This window comes from Neophocaena asiaeorientalis, unplaced genomic scaffold (genome assembly GCF_003031525.2).
Source record: "Neophocaena asiaeorientalis asiaeorientalis breed wild unplaced genomic scaffold, Neophocaena_asiaeorientalis_V1.1 scaffold521, whole genome shotgun sequence".
Lineage (NCBI taxonomy): Eukaryota > Metazoa > Chordata > Mammalia > Artiodactyla > Phocoenidae > Neophocaena > Neophocaena asiaeorientalis.
Genome location: NW_020174712.1, coordinates 6,789,100 through 6,816,111, shown reverse-complemented (window position 1 = coordinate 6,816,111; position 27,012 = coordinate 6,789,100). Strand labels below are relative to the sequence as shown.

Below are 27,012 nucleotides of genomic sequence, written 5' to 3'. Positions count from 1 at the left end.
TGTCAAGTTCAAGGTCAGCCGGTCAGCATCTCAGTCCCGGAGTCTAGCATTTCAGCAGAGCACATTCTGTACCTGAATGCCAGGACCTGACCTGACGTGGCTGAAAAATGAGAATTGAAGTTGGTCTTGGCAGAAGGAGGCCTGGACCACGTTCTAGCCTGTGGTGTCAATTAATGGTCCTTTTCTCTCCCTACATCTGTATCTGGTGAAATGAAGAATCTTATCTTGTGATATACACATGAGAATAAGAGATGATTTTATTTCTTGCAACTACTGTCTACAACTGTGCTAATCAAAATCCTCCTTTCCTACCCCCGAAGGAAGAATTAATAACTTTTAAATCACCGTCCAGCTCAACTTAAAATCCCAACCCCATATATGATGCAAAATTTTCTCCTTCTCTTATTATAGGCTGTTTGGACTGGTGAGGGGTCTGCTCTGGTACTTTCCTTTTCCTCCTTCTTCTAGGCTCTATCTTTATATTGGGGAGGGGGATAAAAGAGGAGGCAAGTATCTCTTTGTAAAGCTGGACGAGGCTGCTGTTCTCCCTCCATTGGTCATCACTGCTTTTCCGGTTAACACTGGCTGACCAGCACTGCCCTCTCTGGCATTAAGTGTCCAAATCCTAGGGCAAGTCCATGGGCTCCCGGGAGGAGGAGGTACACAGCTCGCTGACATGAGACCCACCTTGGCTTGAGCCTCTTCCGAGGCCCCCGGCTTCCCTCCCCAGCACGTACCCCACAGTCGGCTGCAGCTGGGAACCTCCAGTTGGGGGTGGAAGCCGGGCCTCAGCAAGATGGCTCACATACAAGTTTCTTTCTCAGTGTCCACTGGACCCACAGGTCCTCCCTCCATCCCTGTCCTGCCAAAGAGGGAGAGCAGATGCCCCACTGCCACTAAACGCCCGCGGCTCCCCCTCCCCTGCTCACTGCCGCAGTGGAACAGGTCGGCCACACATCCCAAGCCGAAGTGACCTCCTAGCTGCCCCTCTGTCACGCACCCCGATCTCTACAACAGATCCTCCCAGATCCCCCCCTCACAGGATTCAGTGAGTGGAAACCACCTAATTACTGATTCCAGAGACACAGGAAAACTTCCAACATGACCTCCTGTCTCACAGCTAAAGAATCGCTCACAAGGTGAAATCAGAGGCCGTTTAACCACTAAGCTGTCTTTGGAGGAAGAGCCAGGACAAGGGGCCGGGCGTGAGCTGAGCCCCCGGCCGGCCTGCTCACCCCTTCCCTCCACGGCCCGGCACCCCTCCCAGGCCGCCAGCGTCAGAGCCTGGCTCACAGGCCTGCTCACACCTCTTGCCCCGGCCTGAGCGTGTACGAGCCTGTGGTTGGTCCTTCAGCTCTGAGTTTCCAGCCTCCCTGCAAATGTGCTCAGAAGGGGAACCCTGTGGAACCTGACAGTGGACCCAAGGCTCCCCTGGATATCGCTGTCAACAGACCGTGATCAAACAGAAGTAGCATGGGCTCGGGCGTCAGATAACCCTAGATTTGAATGGCTTGACCTTGGACACATGACTGAACCTCTCTCAATCTGAGACCTTACCCATAAACAGAAAAGAACAGCTCCTAATTTGCAGGATTATAATAAGAACTGAATGGGAAAGTGCCTGGCATTTTTACAAGCTCAGCAAAGTCCTAGAACAAAGTAATGTTAAGGTCATGAGCGAGGCTGAGATAGAAGGAGTTCGATATCATTTTAAAATCCAACAACTATGGCATCAACATGATCTCCTATCTTCTTAATGCACCAAATTCTAGCAGTAACATATGACCTCGAGGGTATGATTTTTCTTAACAGATACTCAGTTCATGCTGAGGCCCTCACTGCCTTTGCCTCCTGAGATTTTAACATCAACAAGTAATGCAGAGGCTTTCATCTGAACAGGCAGCATCCGGGGCGAGCCTTGCTCCAAGGACAAGAATGACTTCTAGCCTTTCTCCTTTTCAGTAAACCTGTGAGCAAACCTGGCCAGGGCCCACCTGTCTGTCCACCACCCACAGCAAACATGGACCGGGTCTCCCGGCTACCGAGGAATAAAAATCAACGGACGAGATCTTTAAAAGAATGAGAGCTCTAAGCAAACAGGTGAAGACTCCTGCGAAGGTGTGTGTGCCTGGGAAATAGGTAGAGGGCATGACTTGTATGAGACACCAATTTTCTTTAAGGGATTAGCATCCAACTTCTTACGGCCAAGAGCAAACGCACTCAGTGCTAAATATAGCCTTCAAATCAAATCCTCTGGATTAATTTATGTTACGTCTGGACTATGCCTGGCCCAACAGCTGCCACATTTCCCGGAAGGTCTGCATAGCGTAGTACACGCTTGGGTCATTGGCCCTTAAAGCAGCAGGCGAACCTGTCTGCCTTTATTTAAACCTAGGAAAATGGGATCGGAGAAGGGCACCCCAATTCACTTTAAAGGCCCTGTCTTCCCGTCCTTTTCTTATCTTGTCTTCAGTACGTGTGTCTAGGACAGGCATGCATTCAGTTGTCTCTGACTGTTAGGAAATTCAGAGCAGCTCCACTGTCCCGACGCAAAAGGCACGATGACAGGAGGGAAACAGTCAATGCGAGAAGGATGAAGCAGAGAGAAAGCACAAATCGAAAGAGAGAATAAGAGTCGGAGCCTGGCATCTTTCGAGTGAAAACCTTCAAGCAGAGAAACTATTTCTTCCCCAGTCTGAAGCTCTTCCCTGCTGTGCTTTGAAAATCTGTCCAAAAGGAAGGGACTCCTTTACGTGTCATCTACTAGAATGTGATCCAGCTGCAACATGTTTTGTCCCTGAGTTGCATGGCTGGTCTGCTGATCTGGTATCTGAGAGTAACTCATCCTCACTGCCCACCCCTCCACGGCCATCCCACAGCTACCCTCCCGTTAGAGAGGAAGGGACTGTTCTGAGGGCAGTGATGTGAGTGATCTTACACTGGGAAGACATCAAACTTAGTGATCGAGACCATGAATCACAATATTTAATGAAATAGGGCTCAGAGAAGCAGCGAGATTGCCAGTCTGAGTGGCTACACAATGGATAGCATCCAGTTTCCATGATTTCTCTTATCGGCCACGAGTATAGACCCTATCTGTAATTACCCACTCCTAACATCAGTGTAGACTTTGAAGTGACTTGGGCCGTTGGTCATATTTCCTCCTTCCTGTTCTAATGTTTCTATGTCCTTTTTTTTTTTTTTGATAGTTTCTTTGACATAGAATTCACATGCCATACAATCTATCCATGTAAAGTATACAGTTCAATGGTGTTTGGTATATTCACAGAACTGTGAATATACCATGTCACCACAATCTATTTTTAGAACATTTTCATCACCCCAAAAAGAAACCCTCTGTGTCGCCTCCCATTCCCCTAGCCCTAGGCAACCACCACCCTGCCTGATGTCTCTACGGATTTGTCACAGAGACATTTCATGTAAATGGAATCACACAATATGTAATCCTCTGTGGCTGACTTCACTTAGCCTAACACTTTCAAGGTCCATCCATGTTGCAGCACCTATCAGTACTTCATTCCTTTAGTAATAATAGCCAAAAAATATTCCAGGGAATGGATATACCATATTTTATTAATCCATTCTCAGTTGATGGAACTTGGTTGTTTCTACTTTGGGGCTATTATTAACAATGATATTCACTTAGAAGTTTCTGTGTGGACATATGTTTTCATTTTTCTTAAATTAGGAGTGGAATTACTGGGTCACATGGTAACTTTTATGTGTAACATTTTGAAGTCCTTATGTTCTTTCAACCTTTTTATGATTAAAAATTCTCTCACACTGTAATTTATAAAATAAAGGTTTCTTAAAATCCTCCTCTCACCTCACAAGAAAAGCCACTGTTAACAGTTTACTCTACATACCTTCAAACTTTTTTCAATGAAAAAACTATAGAACAATGTATAATTTTTATAATTTAATTATTATTACATACATGGCATTACAGATTTTCTGTAGTTCACTCTTGCTGCTTCACGGTCTATCTTGGACACTGTTCCACCCACGTGGAGAAAGAACACGCAGCTCTCTCTCACAGTCATAGGTCCAGGTCTATTTTCATAACTGGTAAGAAATTCCTATGCCAAATATGTTGAATAAAGGCCATTTCTCTCTGTCACCTCATTTTGTCCCATATATTCCATGCCCCTGTATGTGATTTTGTTTCCATGTATTCAATGGCACATACCTTTGAGGACTCCATGTGTTGGCTTGTTTACAAAGAAATGGGTCTAAGGAGTGAAATTATAAATTATACTTGACCTGACCCTGACTAGTGTCAAGAACATATAAAGCTGAGTGGGTGGTAAGCATTAAGATGGGCTTGGTCTACCCATTGATAACTAGATTATTTCCTGTTGCTTGTTCTATTCAATTATAAAATTAATATATGAATACCTGCATAATTATAAAATAATATTTTCAAACGAGGTAAGTAGAAAGTTCTCTACCTCCCTCAAGCCTCCCCCCTTCTCCATGCAATTTTAATAGGTTAGTGTTTATCCTTCCAGATCTTTTTCTATTTTAATTTAAACTTTTACCTACCTATAGTTTGGTTTTTTCCACAGACACAGTAGTATACACTTTAATTTGTGACTTTTCTTTTTTTACTTAACATTACATTTTGTAAATCTTTCCAAGTCATAGCTACAGAGCACTACAAGTGGAATTTGCAATAGAAGAGGTGAATATCTCACAAAAACTGAACTGTAGGAATTCCACAGTAAATTTCATACTGTCAGAGATGAAACGGTCCTTTTATAAACAAACCAAAAAAATAATGTGGTATATTTAGGAGAGTAATCTCCAACACGAAACCACACTTTCATTGTGTGCACTATGTACCAAGCACAATGCTCAGAGCAAGGGAAATATCAGAAGTACCTGCCGACCTCAGGGGCCCCAGAGACAGAGACAGCTGAGCAGGGCAGCCACGCACGACTGTGCAAAGGGAAACAGCGCCTCTGCAGATGGAGCTCCCTGAGCGGGTGAGGGTGGTCAGGGAGCATGGCCTCATCTCCCATTCCATGATTCACAGCGGCAAAGACACACACCAGCGTGGTGACACCTACTTTAGGCCGAGTGTCCACAACGTAAATGAAGTCACTTCCCGGACTGGCCTTCCTGATGGCCTGGAGCATCTGCTCGTCCTCCAGGCACCGGGCACTGAAGCCAGACAGGGGCTGGCTGCTCCGGCAGATGGAGACCTGGGGGGAAGCAACGTGGCAGCATGAGGAAGCAGTGTGACGGCACCTCCCCAGAACCCTCAAGACCACCCTCACAAGGCCCCCCAGTTCGCTGACGCCCACCACTAGCTCGTAAAAGTATCGATGCCTTCTAGAAACCGAGGTTGCTTTCTTTCTAATTCAAGTCAAGAAACCACTATATGGGCAAGCAGTGCAAAAAGTTTCTCTGCGTAAGAAATCAGGAATGTGTAAGGATGTTTAGGTGGGACCCAAATTATGAAACGTAAAGCCAGTTAAATATCCTACTTTCCTCTTCACCACTACTGTTTCATCTTCCTGCCAAAGTAGAAATATACAGTAAGTAACTATTCTAGTAAAACTTATAAAAATTATAAAAGTGACTTCTTTAGTGTTTCCATCATTTACTAGCCCATTTAGAAACAACACAAATACCAAAAACCAATTCCCAAAAAAAAAAAAAAAAAAAAAACAATTCTAATCCTAAATGGGGGAGTTTTCACAGTGATGAAGCCCAGGCTGCTGCTAGCTTCTAAGGACAGCAGGTATGGACCTGGGCTGACCAGGTAAGTTAGAAGCAAGGTCTTTCCGGGGAATTGATCTGCATTCTATTCTTCAATTTCTCTACTCTGCGATTCGAAGAGTACACGACACCACTGCCCTGGTGACGCAGCGGTTGAGAATCGCCTACCAATGCAGGGGACACGGCTTCAAGCCCTGGTCCAGCAAGGTCCCACATGCCGCGGAGCAGCTGGGCCCGTGTGCCACAGCTACTGGGCCTGTACTCTAGAGCTTGCGAGCCACAACTACTGAGCCCACATGCTACAACTACTGAAGCCTGCGCGCCTAGAGCCCATGCTCCGCAACGAGAGAAGCCTCCGCGATGAAGCCCGCGCACCACAACGAAGAGTAGCCCCTGCTCGCTGCAACTAGAGAAAGCCCACGCGCAGCAACAAAGAGCCAACGCAGCCAAAACTAAATAAATAAATGAATAAATAATATATACACAACAGCATAAACAATATACATAACAGCATAAACATTTCCCTGAGTTATTAATAGGTGAGTATAGCCACAACCTCACAGCTGTAAAACTTACACTTTTGTGGCAAAGTACTTTTTATGGATTTAGATTTATAACATTTAAATTGAACTCAAATCACCAAATACAATCTAGGAATGACTCTTCTGAAGAACTGAGCCCAGGCGCCCCCTGTGTAAGAGGATGCAGGTAGCCCCCCGGCTCGGGGCAGGCTGAGCAGGGAAACCTCCCCTGAAAACAGCCGTGGCCCAGCTCGTTCAGGGCGCCTGCATGCAGGGCTTCATCCTGGAAGCCACTCCAGCTCTGAGTCCAAGCACAGCCTAACTGTCCTTAAAGCCCATGCCAGCACTCCTTAGCCAGGGTTTGGTGAGCTTTGGCACTCCTCGCTGGGGAAGGCAGGGATGGTTCTCACTAACCATATGATCCTCCAGCAGAGAAGCTCCCGGCAGGACCGAGAACTGCAGACAAGTAACCGGGCAACCGCCCGAGGGTTCCAGTACCTTCTGTGACAGAGAGGGGCAATTGCTGAGGCGCTCCAGGAACTCTGTGCCTGCAGCCAGAATTCAGGGGGCCGGTGCCTGTGGAGTGGGAAGCAAAGCAAAGGGGCAAGAGAGGGGCTCCAGGGCTGCTGAATTCTCGAGCTGTTGGCAGCAGAAGTCCAACCACAGAGTGGAGGAGAAAGGGCCCCGGGGGTCTGACCGTGGATGGGAGGCCGGCCAGCGAGGGGACGGCCAGCAGCAAGGCAAAGTGACGGCAGGGACCAGAGGGGGCTTGGGGACAAAAGGCAAGCTGCAGTGGATGGACAGAGAGTAAAGCGCCGCAGATGCTCTCACTGCGCTCGTCCAGGCTCCCGTCTCCTGTGATGTGCAGAGGGGTCACGTCAGCCGCTCTGACTGGAGCAGAAAACAATTCTGAGCTGGCTTTGTCTGGGCTAAAGAAATACTAATTAAGGACAGCTACCATCAGGCAATTTCTTAGATCCTATCAGAAGAGCTAGACGGGGAAGAGACCATATCTCAACGGGGAGAATTTGTCCAAGGAAGCATACGGCACACCTAAACTCAACTAGTGTAGGTCCAATCATGAAATGAAGCCAACTAGTGACAACTATTACTACTTACCTTCAGGCTGAGAGCAGTTTTCAGTGAAGGGTTAAGTCAGAACAGAGTTACACTATGAAATGTAGTCGATAAATTAAACCAGATATATTAAATGTTAATATTTTGTAGTTACATTTTCTTAATAATCTATAGATAGGCTCCAAACAGAATTCATCACTGACTCAGTGATTGCTGGCATAGAGCTGTCCGCTTTGTAAAGAGCAGTGAGTAGTCTCTAAGTGCCCTGTCCACCCTATACACACCTCAGAGAGTCAGGACTGTTGAGAGAATTGCACCATTACCTGGCAGCATTTTTTACTGATGTCAGCCACCTGAGAGCAGAGATAAGACTCCTCAATGGTAAACTGTCATGAGAGCCTCATTTATAAAGGCTACTGATAATGTATAAAAAAGCCAATATTTTTTGAACGCTTATTATGTGGTAGGCACTATTAGAAGAACTCTGCGTATTTTTATTTAATCTTCCCAACTACCATATACGGTAAGATCTATTATTTGTCCCATTTTATAGATGAGACAACCACAGCACAGAGAGGTAAAGGAACTTGCCCAATGTCACAGAGCTAGGAGTTGAATCCAGGCAAAATACTTCCTGAACCTGGATTCTGAACCAACATAATATAGCGCCCATGTGTGTAAATAAGTCAAGAAGCATGAGACAGAATTAAGAGGCAGGATTCAAAAAGATCTGGCTTTTAATCCAAGGTGTGTTCTCACTTCCTATATAATCTTAGGTAATTTACCTATCATCTCTGAACCTTGGTTTTTCTCATCTTTAATACAGGGATAATAATAATATCAAAACTACAGAGTGTGATGAGGTATATAACACTCCTAGAACTATGCCTAACACATAGTAAGTTTCAATAAACATTATTTATAAAAGAAGGGCAAGAAGGTCTGTATTTTTCTTAAGGAAAATTGCCTCTTTGGAAATCTTTCAGACTTGGGCTTCCCAAAGATTTGTACTGTGATTTGGGGATACCATGCTATTAATGATTTAAAGCAGAACTGCTTTCTTAAAAGTAATTAAAATATTTAGTAAGAAAGAACAAAGGATACCGCGGCTTCCAAACACAAGTGACACAGATACATCTCTAACTGTGATCTACAAAGCTGTTGAACCGTTCAATATCCAAAAGGATTCTGGAGGCTCTATGTAACTCGTGTGTGGTTTAAGGCCTGAAATTAACGTTAAGTGCTGCCCTGAACAGCTGATAAAATCAGCAGGGCCTCAAATGGTCAGCAGCAAGCTCCCCTCCATACTCTGCTTCCGTGGATGAAGTCCCCAGCTAAGCAACCCTTCTCCCAAAGGACCAGATGCAGCCCCTTCTCACCCCAGAGTAGTGGGTTTCGTTCCCTGCCAGCCCATGGAATTACTCAAACCAGCCAATCGCATGCTCCCCTGATTCCTGAGTGCAACCTTCCTGCAGCCCTGCCTGCCATGCAGTGCCTTCCTCCCCTGGGCAATAGGCATATGTAACTAATAAACCTCATTTGTCCAGTGTCACATGTCATGTGTTCAGTCAGCCCAGTAAACCCTAGGGCAGGAATCCTGACCTCACCAACGGGTGAACAGGAAGTGATTACAACACCATGTATGATAAAAGCCGGTCCAAAGGTAATTATGTACCATCAGCGGGGGGATTTATATCAAAGGGGTCTCAACGGGGCTTCCTGTTCACGACATGAGGTACATGCCAAGCCTTTTCTTAATCTAATCACCAATTCCCACTACCCAACACCGGCCAACTCATCTCACCACCCAAATCTTCAGTGCTCCTTGGGAACAAGGGGCTATGTGAGGGACAGAATTTAACCAGAAAATGTGATATTCTTATTCCCAAGCCTGAGTTCTACTGGGGCAGGAATACATACTCAAGTCTAAAAAGTCTAAAATCACAAAAAGGAAGAAAGAAAGGTCCGCAAACTTAGGTACTTTATAGCTGTTTACTTTTCACGGAAGATGCCTGGTTTATGTGTGGGTTTTTCTAAGCAACAGCATGAAATACTGCACTGATATTTCCTGTGTCTCCCACCGAACCACAGAAATCCACCTTCGCTAATGATATCTCCCACTATAAAAACCCCTGGTCACCTTGGAAGCATTTAAATAATTAACCTGGATATTAAAACTTGAGCGTTGCTACAAAACCACAAATTTGATCGTATTCTACCTGCAGCAGAGATTTTAGGTCGTGGGTGTGGGAGGGTGGGCATGCATGTACATGAAGTATTTCCCTGGGCAACCAGGAATGGTTTCTTAGCAATGCTTAGAAACCTTCTCTATCTTGTAAGAAGAGCTAAAACTTAAAGTACTGTTTGCTTTAAAATTTTAAGTACAGGAAATCAATTATTTTTAACCATAACTGATGTCTGTGTGAGTTCATTTCCAGGCTTGGAGATCAAGTAAAGAACAGAGCACGAGAGCGGGAATGGGGTGATGAGGGTCTGACGTCAAGAGGCAAAGAAGCTGGTCTCTGTGGCCTAACTGCTAAAAATTCTATCCTATCCTCAGACATTACATGTTTGCCCTTTATAATACTCACACTGACAAAAAAATTCCTTTTCTCAAGAAAATCAAAACAGAAGGAAAAGAAGTAGGATCAGGCCTAAGCTCACTTTCTAAATACCCGGTCCATCCCCGCCTCTGACATTAACAATCAAAGATTCTCCTTCCCTCTCCTCTCTTACTTCTTTATCAATGGATGCTACAAAACAAAAGTAAATGTTCCTGGCATCCTAAATTCAAATACAACATCATGAAATTCCACATCCCTTTTCATCCCATCATTTTTTTTTTAAAAAGAGATTCACATCTTCCTTTGCCTCTCACCATCAGGCCAGCTCTGTGTAGGCTGAGATATATTTGGAGTCAAATAATACAGGATATTAATGAAATACCTGCCTTCTTTAGGCCATTTCAGAGCAGTAACTGAAAATAAGACCATTTATATCCTTTCAATTAACGGACATTACACGGCTGAGTGAATATCTCCCTTCAAAGTAGGGCACCACAGAAGGCATATGCTTTACTCTGGCCAAGCTGGCACTGCTCAGTGTATTTCTGGAAGCCTCCTTTTAAGAGCGGACACAGATCCTGTCCCACGCCCTGCCTATAGGTGCATGCACTGCACACACTCACACACATCTGTTGCGATTGTTTATAGTTTGGGATTAAAGTCAGATGAGACTATGTTATCTCACTTGAAAACCAAACGTTTTCGCCCGGCTGAAGTCACATGACCTCTAAAGCAGGTAACGAAGATCATTCTTGTCTCCCCAGATTTGTCTTCTCATCCTCCACAGAAATGGAATCACAGCTTTTAGCTGTGATTTCCACGGTTACCCACAGGACTGTCTTTTCCCACAGGCCCTGTGCAGTTCTGATCAACAGGATAGGAGCAGCGCTGTCACATGGCAGGTTTGGGAGCCTCCCTCCGAAAGCAGCGAGGGCACCACTGCGCCCCCTTCCATCTGCTGCCGCGCGGAGGTCACGGCTGGAACTAAAGTCACCTCTCACGCCACGTGATGGGGGCGACACCCCAGGGCTGGCAGATCAGAAAGGTGCGAGGAGCTCGGGTCCCTGAGGGTTAAGTGGGGCAGAACCAGGACACCAGGCCGACTGCCTACCTGGGAAGTTTTATGTGAGAGAAAATAAAATTCTATCCTATTTAAGCCACGGTTACTTATGGTCTCTCTTAGTTGCAGACAAACCTAATTCTAGCTTTTACCAATATTATTTTAAAAACTGAAACTCACTCTCCATAAAGAAAGATTTCTTATACTGAAGATATTGAAAAAACATATTTATGTTGCATTTAAAAAAAGAAGAAAAAAAAACGTGCCATGGCTTTTAGGGGCTTTTCTAAAATAGGCATTCCAAAGGCTCTTCAGTACAGAGCCTCCCAAGGTGACCAGTTAGAAGAGAGGACGGCGCTCACTCAGATGATCTTTTTTTTTTTCCCATTCCTTTATAGTCAAAGAAACACGGAAGGTCAACTTCTACAGGAGATAAGGGTTTAAGCACAGTTGTGTTGTGTCATGTCGTACCACACACACAGCAATATCCGCATACTTTAAAAAGAATTCAAACCCACACACACACACAGCAGAATTCCCTGGATAAGGCCTGTTTATGATAAAAGAAGAAAAGCAAAGCATGAAACAAAAGCATGCCTTGAGACTTACGTGGTTATCTTTACGGTAGTAAGAAAGGACAGGAAATCGCCGTCGGCTCCGGAATTTGGAACTCCCCACGATGATGTGTGCCGTGGCCGTTCTGGGAACGTACAGCTCCGTAGGGTAAGAGTCACAGACCTGTTGTGGAAAGCACAAGGGCATGTTTTAGGCAATCTAGTCATGCTTTACAAACTGCCACCAGAAATTCCACTTCACTGGGCTTACAGGTTGCATATTTAAGTGTTCTTAACCAAGTTACAGAGCCACTTCAGAGAAGTAGAGTGCTGGTTCTAAGAAATCACAGGGAAGCAAAGCAAGACACTCTTCATCATCCTGCCCTCAGGCGTTGCCCCTTCTCTCCAAGGGCTCTTGGTGGGAGGTAAGACAGTGACAAGCGAGCATTTCTTTCATCGAAAAGGGACAAACTGCAATTCTGCATCCTGGCAACTGGGAAAACTTCAGCTGCCTGTTTAAGACAGCCTGACACTGGGAGACAATGTCCTAAAATGTCAGCACCAGTGGTGACCTCCTAGGGCACCTTCCTGTCCCTGGCACACCCTCTGTGCGCTCCTATCTGAGGTGACGGTCAAGCCAACACCCTCCCCAGACATCTTCCCAAAGCCCACCCACTCTTCGGGGGGGGCCGACCCAATTCCTCTCCCCTGCGCTTCCACCCTTCAACACACACTACGACAACTTTTTGTTTCTTACGTGACAATTTTAGAAGTGGTAAGAAATGATTTACCCTTTCTGCGCATCCCTGGCACTGATTTCCCCCAGTGGAAGCTCTGGCGCCTCGGAATGGTCCAGCAATTGTCAGAAATCAGGGGTTTAAAACCTAGCTCCAACTTGCCAACTTCACGACCTTCAAGAAGTCAAACTACTGAGCACTTGCTATTCTCTAAAACTGACGCGGAACAGAAATGACATCCCCCGGGGCTGATACAAGGACACCTATGACGAGGCTCTTCATCAACCATTAATCCTGACAGAAATGGGAATGGTGGCCACAGTAATAGTAGTCGACTTCTTGCTTGACATATTTTGCTTTGATGGCAGCCAATCCATCCTTTTGCAACACGAGGACCGTTTAGATGGCAGTTCCTGAACTTTGTCTATTTCCTAGAAGTCAAGCACGTCCTTGGGCGCTTCAAGAAGAGTCCTCAAGCAGGTATAGCAGCAGGGGAAATGTGTGTCTGCACGTCCTCTAACCATCCCGCCCGTCCTTACCACTCACGGGACCGAAGGGAACGAGAACCCGTCACAAAGCTCACATCAGTTGTTCTGTGATGACGCCTCCCTCGCCTGCCCTCCTGCCTACCTTGTCTGCTTCCAGCCTGGGCACCGCATTGAGAAGGAGACAGATGGGCCACAGAAGTGAAGTTCCCAGGCCCAGAGCATTTCCCCAACGGCATTTTAGGCAAGATTACCAAAGACGTCAACGTGGGCTCTGGCACTGAGACAAAAATCCCAGACCAAGAACAGATGGTCCAAGCTACTTGGAACCTGAGATTTTACTGGAATTACTGCCCACAGACACTACACTTGCTTCCCTGCAAATCTGCTGTCAGGACCTCTCTGGAGTCAGGCAGCCAGAACATTACTACACAGACCACACCTGCGCGTCTGAGTTCAAGAGACGTAGTCATTGCACCAGACTTAACAACATTTTCTTAAAATAGCAGTTTTAAAAAGGAAATTGGTAGGTTTTCAGTAAGTTCACTAAGTTTCAGTAAGTTCAGTAAGTTAAAACAAGTCCTGCGTAATTTTTTTTAATTAATAAGGGAACGATTTTCTTTGTCCTCCGCTAAATAAGCCCGCCGGGAGTGCCTGCATGTCTTGGTTCCCCTGGCCAAGAGGAACCTTTTTTGGTAATTCTTTCATTCATTCAACAAGTTTTTTTTTTTTAACTGAAATATATTTAACACATAACATATAACACTGTATAATTTAAATTATAAAACATATTAATTTGATACATTTGTACATTGTAATACAATTGCCGTTGTAGTGACAATTAGCACCTCTATCATGTTACATAATCATCCATTCTGTTTAGTGGCTGGAATCATTAAGTTCTAGTTTCTTAGAAGTGTGATGATTATCATAGAATACTGGTGTCTATCAACAAATTTTTACTGAATACTTATTATGTGTCAGGCATTAGGTTAGGTGCTAGAGCAGTGATGAATAACAAAAGATTTACTGGTCTCAAGGAGTTCACATTCCCAGGAATCTTTGATCTCTGTTGCCCTGGTTACAACCTCCCAATACATGTATTTACCACTGCAACATAGTATCCATCTGAGGGCCAGCCAAGGCTCTGTATTTATTGAGGACCCGTCACTCAGTTGAGCACTTTAGGACAAGGGTTAGTTGTCAGGAACTGAGATATATCTATAAAGACAACGGTCTTCTTCAACATTTAAGACCTAAAATTTATTTCAAGGAATTTATGATGTAATGGGGAGAAGAAAAGGGGTATGAACAGCATGAAATGATTTGTATATACATAAAATAAAATAATACATAATACATGAACTATAGCTGTAGAGAACTGAAATAAACAAGATTTTAAAAAATTACTGGTTTGGGTTATACTTTCAATTTTATTCCAAGAGAAATAGATTAAAAATTTAACCTAGTAATGAATGCCAATTATTTTATTTAAAGAAAGACAATTTTAAGAGTTAGGTACAGAAAGGAAATCTTAGCTTAGAGAGTTAGATTACCAGAAGCGAGTGTCTTATAAACAGGGATAATAGTAATGCTGATAGAGGTGATTATGATAATAATAATTAGCCTGCCCAAGACCACATGGAGAGAAAAGGGCAGCGCCGGTTCTGGAACCTAAGTCTCTGTGCGCTATGTATGGTGTTATTTCCACCAATGACAAAAGCTTCTTCTCCATCCGATGACATCACTAGCCCCACTTACATCAAATAACTTGCGAAAAGAAAGAAATAACTCTTACAAAAGAAGGGAGGAAAAAGTAGAGGTTTTTCTCAACCATGAGGTTAAAAGCAAAAGTAACGGATGATGACATAATCTTCCCGACGGACTAACAGTCAGAAATAGTTTGATAGAACCAACTTTTATTATATTTTTAACTGGTAATAAATGAGGGTTCATCACCTTTCTCGCTATTTCAATGATATTTGTAAAATCAGAAAATCCCCTAGGTTTTCACCTTTTCTGTTTCAACACAGTTTGTTGATTGTTAGTTTGGGTTTGCTGTGTATTACTTTTGGGAAAAAAATGCTGAGTAACTCAAGTTTTGCAGTCTCTATACTGTAGGACTTAAGTGACTAAACGTGAGTCATGTTTGTGGTGCTAAGTCTAGAAGGAAACCTCATCAAAAATAACAAGAACCTGTGTTTTCAAGAAAATATTATTCCACAAGACGTGCCTTAGCCTCATTTTCTTCCCCACCCAAGGGTGTGTCATATTTTTTTTTAATTGTAAAAGGATATCCTATTTTCTTTACTAAACTTGGATTTTCCTGCCTTTCATTTCAAGGCTAGAAATTCACTGCAAAGGTTGGCTTTAGCACGGGAACAAACTATTACATTAGCCAGATACTTTATAATGATTGAGACAAAAAGGACCCAAATGTCCACTCACAGTGTAAGATTATGATCGTTAGATTTAAGGGTAATTACAAAGAAAATTCAGTATCATGAAAGTGGCCATTCTATCGCAAATAATCTGTACATTCAATATATCCAGAAGAAGGATGTGGAAGGACCTGACTTGCACAATATCAAGATTTACTATAAAGCTATAATAATCATAATTAGTGAAAACGTAACTATGGAAATTACACAGTGTAAACTGGGACAAAGGTTAGCGAATAGACCAGGATTTTTTCTTAAACAATATGCTAAAACCATGAAACAAACTAGGAAACATTGACAACTCAAAACTTCTGAGGATTAAAAGATACTCCAGGCACAGTACATAAATATCTCCCAAGAGGAGATATTTGCAACAGCTATAAATGACAACAGGGCAATGTAAAGAAAACCACACTGAGATCTATTTCACACCAATTCAACTGGCATTTTCTCAAATTTAACGTTTTGATTAGTTAATAAATTCACATGGTTATAAAAAAAATAAAACAATACAAAAAGGTGCACAGCCTCACCCTTGTGTTCTATTCATCCCATTCCCACCTACTTTCTAGGTTATCACTTTGGGGCAATTACACATCCATATGAACAAGTCTTATTTTTCTCCCTCTTTTATAAAATAAAAGGTATCACACTATATTCACGATACTGTGCATTGCTTTTTTGAACCTAACAATATACTTCAGCGATCTTTCCTTATCAGTACATGGAAATATTCTACATGTTTTTAATGGCTACACACAAATTTAATTATACGAATCGACCCAAAATTATTTAACTGGTCCTCTATTAAAGAAATTTGGGTTTCTTCTAATACATGCTTTGATAAACAATGCTTCAATAAATAACTGTGTACGTCACTGTGCGTTTATGCTAACTCTTTAGAAGAAATTCCCAGAAGACTGTTGGGTCAATAAGTAGGGATACCACCAAACCCTGTAAATACCAACTGTTGGTAAGTCTGTGGGGTAATGAGAAATCATATCTTAGATGTGTAAGTCCATGCAAACACTTTGGAAAAGAATCTGGCAACAATGGGACTTCCCTGGCAGTCCCGTGCTTAAGACTTCGCCTTCCAATGTGGGGAGTCCAGGTTCAATCCCTGGTCAGGGAGCTAGGATCCCACATGCTTCGCGGTCAAAGGACCAAAACATACAACGGAAGCAGTACTGTAACATATTCAATAAAAACTTTAAAAATGGTCCACGTCAAAAAAAAAAAAAAAGAATCTGGCAATATCTAGTAAGGCTAAAATCCACATACCCTCTAACTCAGAAATTCTACTCCTAGGTAGAAACTCAAAATGTACTATGAGTCATATATAAGCCAGATAACGGCTTTATTTGAGATGGTAAAACAAAAGAGAGAAATAAAAAGAATAAATAAAAGTTTAAACTATGGTATATTTGTAAAATGGAGTATAAGACAATAGTGAAGAATGAGTAAATAAGAGCTATAAGTTTCAACAGTTACTAACTTCTTTACATCTTGGACAGTTACTTAATCCATCTCTGCCTGAGTTTCTCCATTTGAAAGCAGGGATAATAACAACACCTACCACACAGGACTGCTAACATTTTTTAAGCTTCTAGAACATAGCCTGGCATGTGGTAACTATTATACATGTGTTTGTTAAATGAAATGAATCTCACAAATACAACTTGAGTGAAAAGTCAAGTTTCAGTAAGCAACATTCAGCACGATACCGCATACAGAAAGTGTAAAAAAACGCACGAAAAAATACGACATGCTGCTACTTACAAACGTAGAAACGTTATAAATAGAAAGGAATGACAACACCAAATTGCAGTCAGTGACCCTGGAGCAGGAAGTGATTTGGAGGGAATATTAAGGAGGTTTAACAGCATTGGCCATGTTTGTTCTTACATAGTATGCAGCTCCCTGCTGTTCATTTCATTAATTTTCAAAGTTTTGTGTATGTTGGAAGAGTGGCATAATAAATAAACAGCTGTTTTAAAATGAAGAATAATCAATGGAAGAAAGCAGTAAGATGTATATTTCCAAAATTATTACAGGCAAATACAAGAAAAAAACTATCTAGCTATACATATGAAAAGGGGAAAAACATGACTAGTAAAACCACAAACCATAGTATCTAGAACAATGTCATAGATATCAGTTACTGCAAAATCAAAATCTAACCATACCTAATTTGAGAAAAAACAACACATTCCACCCTCACAACCCAAAGGTAACTACTGTTAGATTATTATTATTATTATTTTCCTGCCGCATGCGGGATCTTAGTTCCCTGACCAGAGATTGAACCTGGGCCTCAGCAGTTAAAGTGCCAAGTCCTAACCACTGGACCGCCAGGGAATTCCCACTGTTAGATATTTTTTAAAAGGACAAAACATTCATATAGGATCACTGAAAGTAACGGGATAAGTAGAGCTCTACCAGGCAAATTCTGACAAGAAGAAGAAAACAGTAGAAACATAATAATACAATATAGAATTCAAAGCATTCACAGGAAAAAAGGATATTTTAAGTTGATAAAAAGCACACCAAACAGATGTCCTAAACCATTATGTGCTGGACAACATAACTTCAAAAATATATACTGCAAACACTTTAGAAATGTAAGGAGAAAACGTCCAATCAACAATCATAATGGGAAATTTTTACATACCTCTGTCAGAAATCAAGTGAGCAAAGGGACCAAAATAACATAAGAAACTTAATTTAGATGGAGACAGAATTTTATACCCAAATAACAGAGAATACACATTTTTTCCAGACTCAAAACATTGACAAAAACAAATATTGATAATTAATCAAATATTGGGTATTTTATGAAGACATAAATCTTCAAAAAATCCCCAAAGTTCAAATCTTACAGGTCACATATACTGCTTGCTATACAAGGGAACAGAAATTAACAACTAAATACTGATCAAAAGCAAAACCATCAATGGCCTGCCTGCTTGAAAACTAAAAAAAAAGATTTAAGCCTCTTATGCCTTGTAATTGGTCCTGGGAATTTATCCTTAGAAAATAATTAAAAATACGGGGAAAATCACACGAACAAAGATATTACTCCCAGAACTATTCATATGGCAAAAATTATGAGTAATCTAAATGTCTAATAATAGGGAAATATTTAAGTATATTATGGTACATTCACTTGATGGAATGTTACACAGTCATTTAATTACTGATACGAATACTGTCACAATATAGAAAATCCATATGGTAAGGTGAAGAAAGTAATCAGGATTCAAAATATGCGTCCAGAAATGGTCAGTTAAGAGCGGACAAGATATAAATGGTCAGCATGTACGAAACTACAATTCAAGAGATGAAGGTGTGAAGATTAAGTTGAGAAATCACTTAACCCACTATCAAGCTGTCAAAAGATTTTTAAGAAATAAACTCTTTAATGGTGAAGGTACAAAGACTCAAGCATTCTCCTACACAACTGTTGAGAATTTATATAAATTGGTACAATCTTTTTTTTTTTTTTGGCGGTACGCGGGCCTCTCACTGTTGCGGCCTCTCCCGTGGCGGAGCACAGGCTCCAAACGCGCAGGCTCAGCGGCCATTGCTCACGGGCCCAGCCACTCGCGGCATGTGGGATCTTCCCGGACCGGGGCACGAACCCGCGTCCCCTGCATCGGCAGGCGCACTCTCAACCACCGCACCGCCAGGGAAGCCCTGCAGTTCTTTTTGATAATATGTACAAAAATTTGAGTAAACCTTTTGACATACAAATTCCACCTTTAGGAATCTGTCTTTAAAAAAAAGACTTTTAACATGGGCAAAGGTACAGTTACCAGAATGTTCTCACTATGTTATTTAAAATAGTGAAAAATAATAATAACCTAAATGTCTAAAAATTAGAGATTAGACAGATAGAATATGACATAGCCATACTATGTCATATTATATAATGTTTTAAAATGATATAAAATATATTTATTGACAGGATAACACTCACAATATGCTATGTGAAGAAAAGCAAAACACAAGGCATATGTAGTATGATTCCATTTTTGTTGTATATATTTGAACGGTTCCTTTGCCCTGACATTTTCCAAACAATGAAATGCATTACTCATGTAAGAAAAAAGTTATTGGACTATGCAGATGAGAAAAAAATTAAGAAAAAATTTAAAACCTTCTAGAAGAATGTTAGGGCAATGCGATGCCGGCTCTCTTCTCTTTTGTAAATTCTCTGCAATGTTCTTATGTACTTTTATTACTGAAAACACTTTAAAAATTCACAGGGAAACCAACACTGATTTGTAAGTCCACCCTCAGGGAGAATATGGAATTGGCCCTGCCCCTCCTGCTTCGCTGCATCGCCCATTCCCTTCTGTAAGTGCAGACATATTTCTCCTCATTTCTCTAGGGAAGGCTCTTGGTGACCCTGTGTACCAATCAAGAGTTCAGTGAGCACAGAGAGCTCATGCCAAGCTGCCAGCAGAGCCTCTGTGATTCCCCAGCCATCACTCACTGAGCTATAAAAAGACTGGCTGGGAGAAGGGAGGTGCTGGCCCTGAGGCCCACCACTGGGCCTCTCCGGGTTTCCACTCCCTCATCCATTAGAGGAGATGTTCTCTGGGGTGACCCTGTTCACACTTTCTGATTCTAGGTGCAAGTAGGAAACAGAGCCGGCAATAACCAAGGGAGACTTGGGAATCCACACATCTGTACCCACAAAGAGCTATCAAAGTTGAAGGAGATCAAACAGAAGTCATGCTAAACTATGTGAAATCATGGTTTCATCTGGATTAAGTATCTGCATTTCACCAAATGCCTCCACTCACTCTGTAATCTCTGTTCACATCGCTGAGCTGCCAGTAATTATTAGGGAGGCCCATTCGCTTGTACTCTTCACTGAGATCGATCAGCATCCAGCCTTGTTCCCTTTCTTCTCTATCCAGCTTGGGGTTGAATGAAAAGCAGTATAACTCCTCATATTTCACTGCAAAAAAAGAAAGGGGGAGAATAAAGCCAAATCAAGCCAAGTTAAAGCCAGAATCAAATTTCCCCAAATGCATTCTGTCTGGGCTGGAGAGGCCAGCCCAGCTTCTCACCCCTCGGGGCTCTCCCAGGGTACCCTGTCTCTGAGGTGGGTGAACCCACCTCTTCCCAACAACGACAAGACCTCAGGACAACTGAACTCAACTTCACAAGAACTTCTTTTCTTTCAGGAGCATGGCCTTCCCCATCTTGTTTTGTTTTTTTTTTTTTTGAGTTGCTTCTGAAAGCGAATATATTTTCAGACCACATAAAATATGGAGATTAAAAAGTAATTAAGAATATATGTGTGCTTACAATAGCTAAGACACAGAAGTAACCTAAGTGTCCATCAACAGATGAATGGATAAAGAAGATGTGAGATATATATGTGTGTGTGTGTATATATATATATACATACAATAGAGTATTACTCAGCCATAAGAATGAAATATTGCCATTTGCAGCAACATGAATGGACCTAGAGATTACCATACTAAGTGAAGTAAGTCAGACAAAGACAAATATATGATATCACTCTTATGTGGATTCTAAAAAATAATACAAATTAACTTATTTATGAAACAGAAACAGACATAGAAAACAAACTTATGGTTACCAAAGGCGAAGGGGGGTGCAGAAATTAGGAGTATGGGATTAACAGATACACACCACTATATATAAAATAAACAATAAGGATTTCCTGTATAGCACAGGGAACCATATTCAATATCCTGTAATAAGCTATAATGGAAAAGAATCTGAAAAAGAATATATACGCATAACTTTGCTGAACTCCTGAAACTAACACAATATTGTAAATCGACTATAGTTCAATTTTAAAAAAAAGAAAAAAAAAAAGAACATATATATTCCTTAGAAAACCAGAACTCAAATTTGTTTATGTACGGCTAGGAGCTACCTACTGGACCGTGCAAATCAAAGCATTTCTGGTGATAATAAATCGCGGTTGATACTCAGTGAACCCTTGTTTCATTCCAGATTCTGTTCTGATTAAATGTACTGACCCATCTAGTAAGCATCATGACAGGTCTCCTTGCACAGGAGAGAAATCTGAGGCAAAGGGGTGTTTTGCAGCGATCCCAGGGTCACACAGCTAGGCGGGAGGGAGTCTGGCGTTCACCACCACGCACTCTGCCCCCGCTCCAAGGCAGACCCTTCTCTCTTCTCCCCAGACAGGCCGCTTTTGTATATTTTCTTTCCAACCATCCCCCTAATCTTCTTTTTTTTTTTAACAGAATTTTTCCTCCTTACAGCTTTCTTGGATCATCCCATTTGTTCCTTCATCTGTCAATGGCGTTCAGCATGGACACTTCAGTGCTCCTAAATGTGTGTCTGGAGGACCAACAAAGCATCTCACCACCAGCAAAAGGCTGCAATAATACACAGGCAGCCTAAGGTCAAAACTCAAGTTTCCAGCTTCCTTTGATTACTACTGAAATGACTCATCTACTAGAATGATAAGATAAGGGTCATATTTTAAGTACCAGACTTTTGAATTAGACATGCACTCTTTCTTGTAAAAAAGAAGCGAGAAGACTGGGGTTTATCAGTGAGATAAGCTATGTCTATTTCATTCTCTCTCGATGTCATATTTCTAAATTTGAAAATTGAGCATACTGAGATTTCAACGAAGAAAATGCACACATACAGGTACACGTACACGCACACACACACACACACACAGCACAGACACTTCCAGTAAAAACGGTTTCTTGTCATCTTAGCAAATTGGACAGACAGCATATTAAATTGACATCCTGTTCTGGGAATGGTCGGCTCAACACTGACATATGTTTTCCATCTCTAAGTACCATTTTCATGACTCAGGCTTCTGATATCATAATGTTAACCACAAATGCAATTTGTTTAAGATGCCAAGAGAATCTCTTGAGAAAGCCTCAGTTCCTTCAGTGAAAGAAGAGCTAAGGAAGATGGGGTAATAATGGAAGTTAAATTCCATTTGCTAAATGCCTACAAATAGGTTTAAAGGTAGAAGAAAACCGTTCTATGACTGCAGATAGTTTTCTATGTATGGGCTCATTCTTGCTGTCATTGGGAAAAGGTGAGGAAACTGCACATAAATTAATGCAAGAATAACTTGTCACTGACATTAAGAAGATCACTCTTGAATTGGGAGACATCAGAATGGGTTGCCACTGAAATAATGAAATTTTCTCTTTCAGTTAATTTTTTGGGGGGCGGGGTTCGCGGGTCTCTCACCGTTGTGGCCTCTCCCGTTGCGGAGCAAAGGCTCCGGATGCGCAGGCTCAGTGGCCATGGCTCATGGGCCCAGCCGCTCCGCGGCATGTGGGATCCTCCCGGACCGGGGCACAAACCCATGTCCCCTGCATCGGCAGGCGGACTCTCAACCACCGCACCACCAGGGAAGCCCTCTCTTTCAGTTATTTTTAAGGAAAAGGGTGATCAACCATACCTTTGGCCCAATTTACCTAAAATTCTACATGCGGGCAGAGAAACACATTTTTGTCAGTCAAAGCTCAGTCTTGTTAATGTGGGCAAGCTTCTTACCCAGAGGCCAGCTCAGGAGAAGCCCTCAGCTAAGAACTGTCTACTCTGAGAAATTTAAAAATACCATTAACAAAGTTGTAAATTTTACTGAATATTTCCCATTCATAAGGTTTTGTTCCCCTCATCTCCATCTCTTGCAAAATACATAGCAGAATGTTTAGTAATCAACATTATTAAGATAAGTTAAGTAAGGTAGGTAAATTAAAACCAACAACAACCAAAGTAGGGCTTTGAGAAATCTCCGGTCCTTACAGAATCTGAACTGGGAGAAAATACTTATGTGCTTTGGGAAGGCCAAATCCCTGATTTTCCACCCACTCTTAAAACAAACACGTTAAATACTCCACTGGCTTTTCACGTCGCAAAGTCTAGGCCATCACATCCAACATAAAACGCCTTTTGCTGATCGTGGCCTGGCACCTTCAACAGGGGATGCATTGAAGGCTTTGCCCCTTGGGGCCTCATGACTAGGAGGGCAAAAGAGCTCCTCCAACGAGAAGCAAACCCTCAGCATGCCTTTGGATGGGGTGGGGGGGAGTAAACGGAATGTGCACCTCTAATTAAAAAAATTTTCAGAAAAGCTTATGTGGAAATCATTCTAGCACTTCCTTTACTTACCTACCTAAATCATATAACTGCTAAACAAGGGCAGACTTCTATTTAGAAAGAAAAATGGCCATTTCTCAAATACTACATTAAACTAAGAATGAGTAGCATTTTGTCTGTGGTTCTAAGAAGGTCAAGTCAGTGTTTCAGGACTAAGCAGAGGCGCATGAGCTCCACCCAAGCACAGAGACACACAGATGGGACTGACCTTATCTTATTTTAGCATCATTGTTTCAGCGCACGCCTTAACACAGGGCAGCATGCATGTGTGGCTGCAATCGATTCGATACCTACTGCTCTCATCAATTCCTTCCCGCTCAGATAATCCCCCTTTCTACTCCTGGAGAAGACATGGGCCATCAAGTGGAAACTCTTTCAACCTGGAAGCACCAAGCCTACAAATGGCCTTGTCTCGGCATTTAACCTCTGCTCCTTCCTCCCGTAAGAAAGGAAAGCGTGTTCATTCCACCAAGTAAGAGAGCCTTCGGGCAGAACAAAGCAGTTAGGAAAACAGAAAAGAAAACATGGGGGCATTCTCTCTTATTATTGACTAACTGGGAAAAACCGAAGGTAATTTATACTAAAATCAAAAGTACTTTAAAAATCGAGGGCTTCCCTGGTGGCGCCGTGGTTGAGAGTCCGCCTGCCGATGCAGGGGACACGGGTTCGTGCCCCGGTCCGGGAAGATCCCACATGCTGCGGAGCGGCTGGGCCCGTAAGCCATGGCCGCTGAGCCTACGCGTCTGGAGCCTGTGCTCCGCAACGGGAGAGGCCACAACGGTGAGAGGCCCGCAAACCACAAAAAAAAAAAAAAAACCTAAAGGAAACTTGTAACAACCAATGTAAAACCTGAATAATCCAATTACATTATGGACTGTTATGCAAATTTTTTTAAAACTCGAAAGGAAACACAAACATGAATTAGCATCAGCAGAATGTGAAGGATGAGGAAGGAAAGGGAAAAGTCACCAGCAGTCACTGGAAGAACACAGAGGTTTTAGAACCCAAAGTAAAATGAGAACTTTCTTGTCTATTTTGAACAAACAAGTGCTCAAATTAAACATCCGGATTGTGGAAGCTAACACATAGTAAAAAAGGGCTATGGGACCCGGAGATTAGTATCATCAATAAAAAGGAAATTGTTACTGTAAAAATTGCTTGAGTGGCACTGACTGAGATAAGAACAGTAAAAAGTTAAATTAGGCAAATTAGACTATATCAATCCTGAGATTTTTAAAAATCACAGTAAATATGCTGAAGAATTAGGGACTAAGATGGGCTGAAAAAATACTGCAATTTAATAAAAGTGGGAAAATAAACAAAAGAGATGGCTTAAATATTAAAGGACCCAAGAATGCTACAGAGGGAAAGATAATTGATACAAAAAAATAAACAGCAGGAGGCTAATTAGAGGGAGGAGAAAAGAAAGAACATGGGGAAAATGGAAGCCCTCTGAGAAACAGGGGTCTTCCAATCAGAAAAATGTATAACCTTATTAGTACATGAGATCTACAGCATTAATTTCTTTTCTCATTTGGGCCACAGCCCTATTTTAACTTATCTCTTTACGGAGAATTAAGGAGCTTACTGGATTTGGCTACGTTATTTTTTGGCTGGGATCTTTTAGAGTCCATGACCAAATTCTGACCAATCTGAATTCATATGAAAGACAAACCAATAATATGTAGACAAATTTTTTAGTCATTTGATTTACCCTTATCCCAGAAATCGTAATTCGGTGAAGACAGACTCGCAAGAGCTATGAAGCTATCACAGGCCTTGACTGAAATGGACTCCCAAACATTTCTTCTTTTGTTAAAAAAAAAAAAGTGTCCTCTACAGGACCTTAGCTGTGCCCATAAGGAGCTGAAAACACATGATTTGTGCTGGTGACCAAGCACAATAACCCCAGAGATGGATATTATGCTGCTGGAATTCAAAGTCATTTCCCCACCAAACACACACACACACACACACACGCACACACACACGCACACACGCACACACACCCCTCTCCTGAAATACACTGAGGAGTGCAAAGCTGTAATTTGTAAAAGGTCCTGGGATGGTCTGAGAAGCCACCACACTCCTGGTGGAAACTCCCTCCACCTTGCCTCACCTCCACCCAGATTCAACACCCTGCTTCCAAGGTGACAGGCTGTAATATGTCCTAATTTTAGCACTGCCTTTAGCATTAAACTGTGAAGCTGCTTGGATTCTATTTCCTCTTCCCATACTCATGAAAGTACTAGGTTTCACATAAACTGGCATTTCTAATTCCAATGTTTCACAATGCTGGTGGCTTTTTAAAAAATCTTCTAAGGTAATGGCTTTAATTCAATTAATGACTATAATTTCTTTCTTTGGTCTCTGGCTACAGCTAATACTGAACTCCCAAAACTTCATCTTTAAGAAAAAGTGTATATTTTTAAAAGCAGGGGAACACAGTGATTTTCCTCCCTGGGGACCCTCGCAATGTGAATCTGGGCACTCACTGTCATCTGGGGCCAGAGCCCTCACCGCCACTGTGATCTACTCTTCCAGTGCCTCAGCCCTTTCCCAGTTCTCTGGGCTATTCCTAAATCCCATTAATCCGGTCAGAGCACATTTATCATCCAGTACATCCATTAATCAGTGACACAGAAACTGCTGGCGCGCAATTCCCCTCGCATTCTCTGCTACACGCAACCTCACGTACATCTTCCCAGAACTTCTGTTCCAATTATAGTGCGCCCTCCAAAAAGTTCAACTGCTTTTCTGGCTAACTCGGCAGTTCTTTTCAACACACTGAGATGAAAAAGCCTCAACGGGCTGACTTGAAAGGGGAGCAAAGTCAAGTTCATAACGATCAGATTCTGATGTTCCCATCACGTAACTTTAGCTCTCAGCTCTCAACAGACAATACAGTTGTATCATAGGAATCTGAGGACCCAACCAAATGCTTTGAAGAGTTTACAATCAAACTTCTTGTCCTGAATCAAAAAGCATTTAGTAAAGTAACTATAAGCACATGTCCTATCTCCCTTATTAATGACTTCTGGGTAAACACTACCATGGATGTTACTCTTATACAAATGATCTCCTTTCACTGTATACTTCCAAGACACTGAACAAAGGAACCCTACAGTTCACACAAGCCACGTACACAAGAAACACCTGTGTAGATTTTCATACATTTAGAGCATAGTAAGCTATAAATTTCTTAGACTTAAAGCATAATAAGCTATAATTCTAAAGACCCTACGTTGAGGGATATATAACCAGAGAGTAACTGATAGCATATATTTTTCAAATCAGCCATTCTTCCCACAACACTTAAGGAGGTTTTGTTTAGGAGAATCAACATATACATACCCCGAACATTCACTGATGCTAACAAAGGTCTAGTTATGCCAAGCTTGGGAAATACATATCACTATCAAAAAGCAACAGAAACCAAACCTTAAAAGCCCCCAAATAGGGAAAACTGCCCTAGACCTGTTTGATATCAATGTTTTCCACACAAAACCATTTGTGGGTTTTGTGTTAGGGCTCAGTCAAGGTGGCTTGACTACCACAGTATCAGAAGGGCATACTTTGGGATGATTTCACCCCGAAAGTGAAGCACAACTAAAACCCCCTCCAACATAAAAACTATGACTAATGAAAGAAGCTCATACAGT

General features: G+C 42.1%; 1 protein-coding gene across 1 annotated transcript in view; it reads right to left on the bottom strand.

The window, feature by feature from the left end:
• Positions 1–27,012, bottom strand: part of MTMR7 (myotubularin related protein 7) — a 93,495-nt gene that overhangs the window by 26,900 nt on the left and 39,583 nt on the right. The window contains exons 4-6 of the mRNA XM_024760009.1: positions 19,999–20,156; positions 11,580–11,708; positions 5,094–5,228 (exon numbers count right to left, since the gene is read on the bottom strand). Coding sequence (XP_024615777.1) covers positions 5,094–5,228; positions 11,580–11,708; positions 19,999–20,156 — 422 coding nt within the window. The remainder of the gene's footprint in view (positions 1–5,093; positions 5,229–11,579; positions 11,709–19,998; positions 20,157–27,012) is intronic.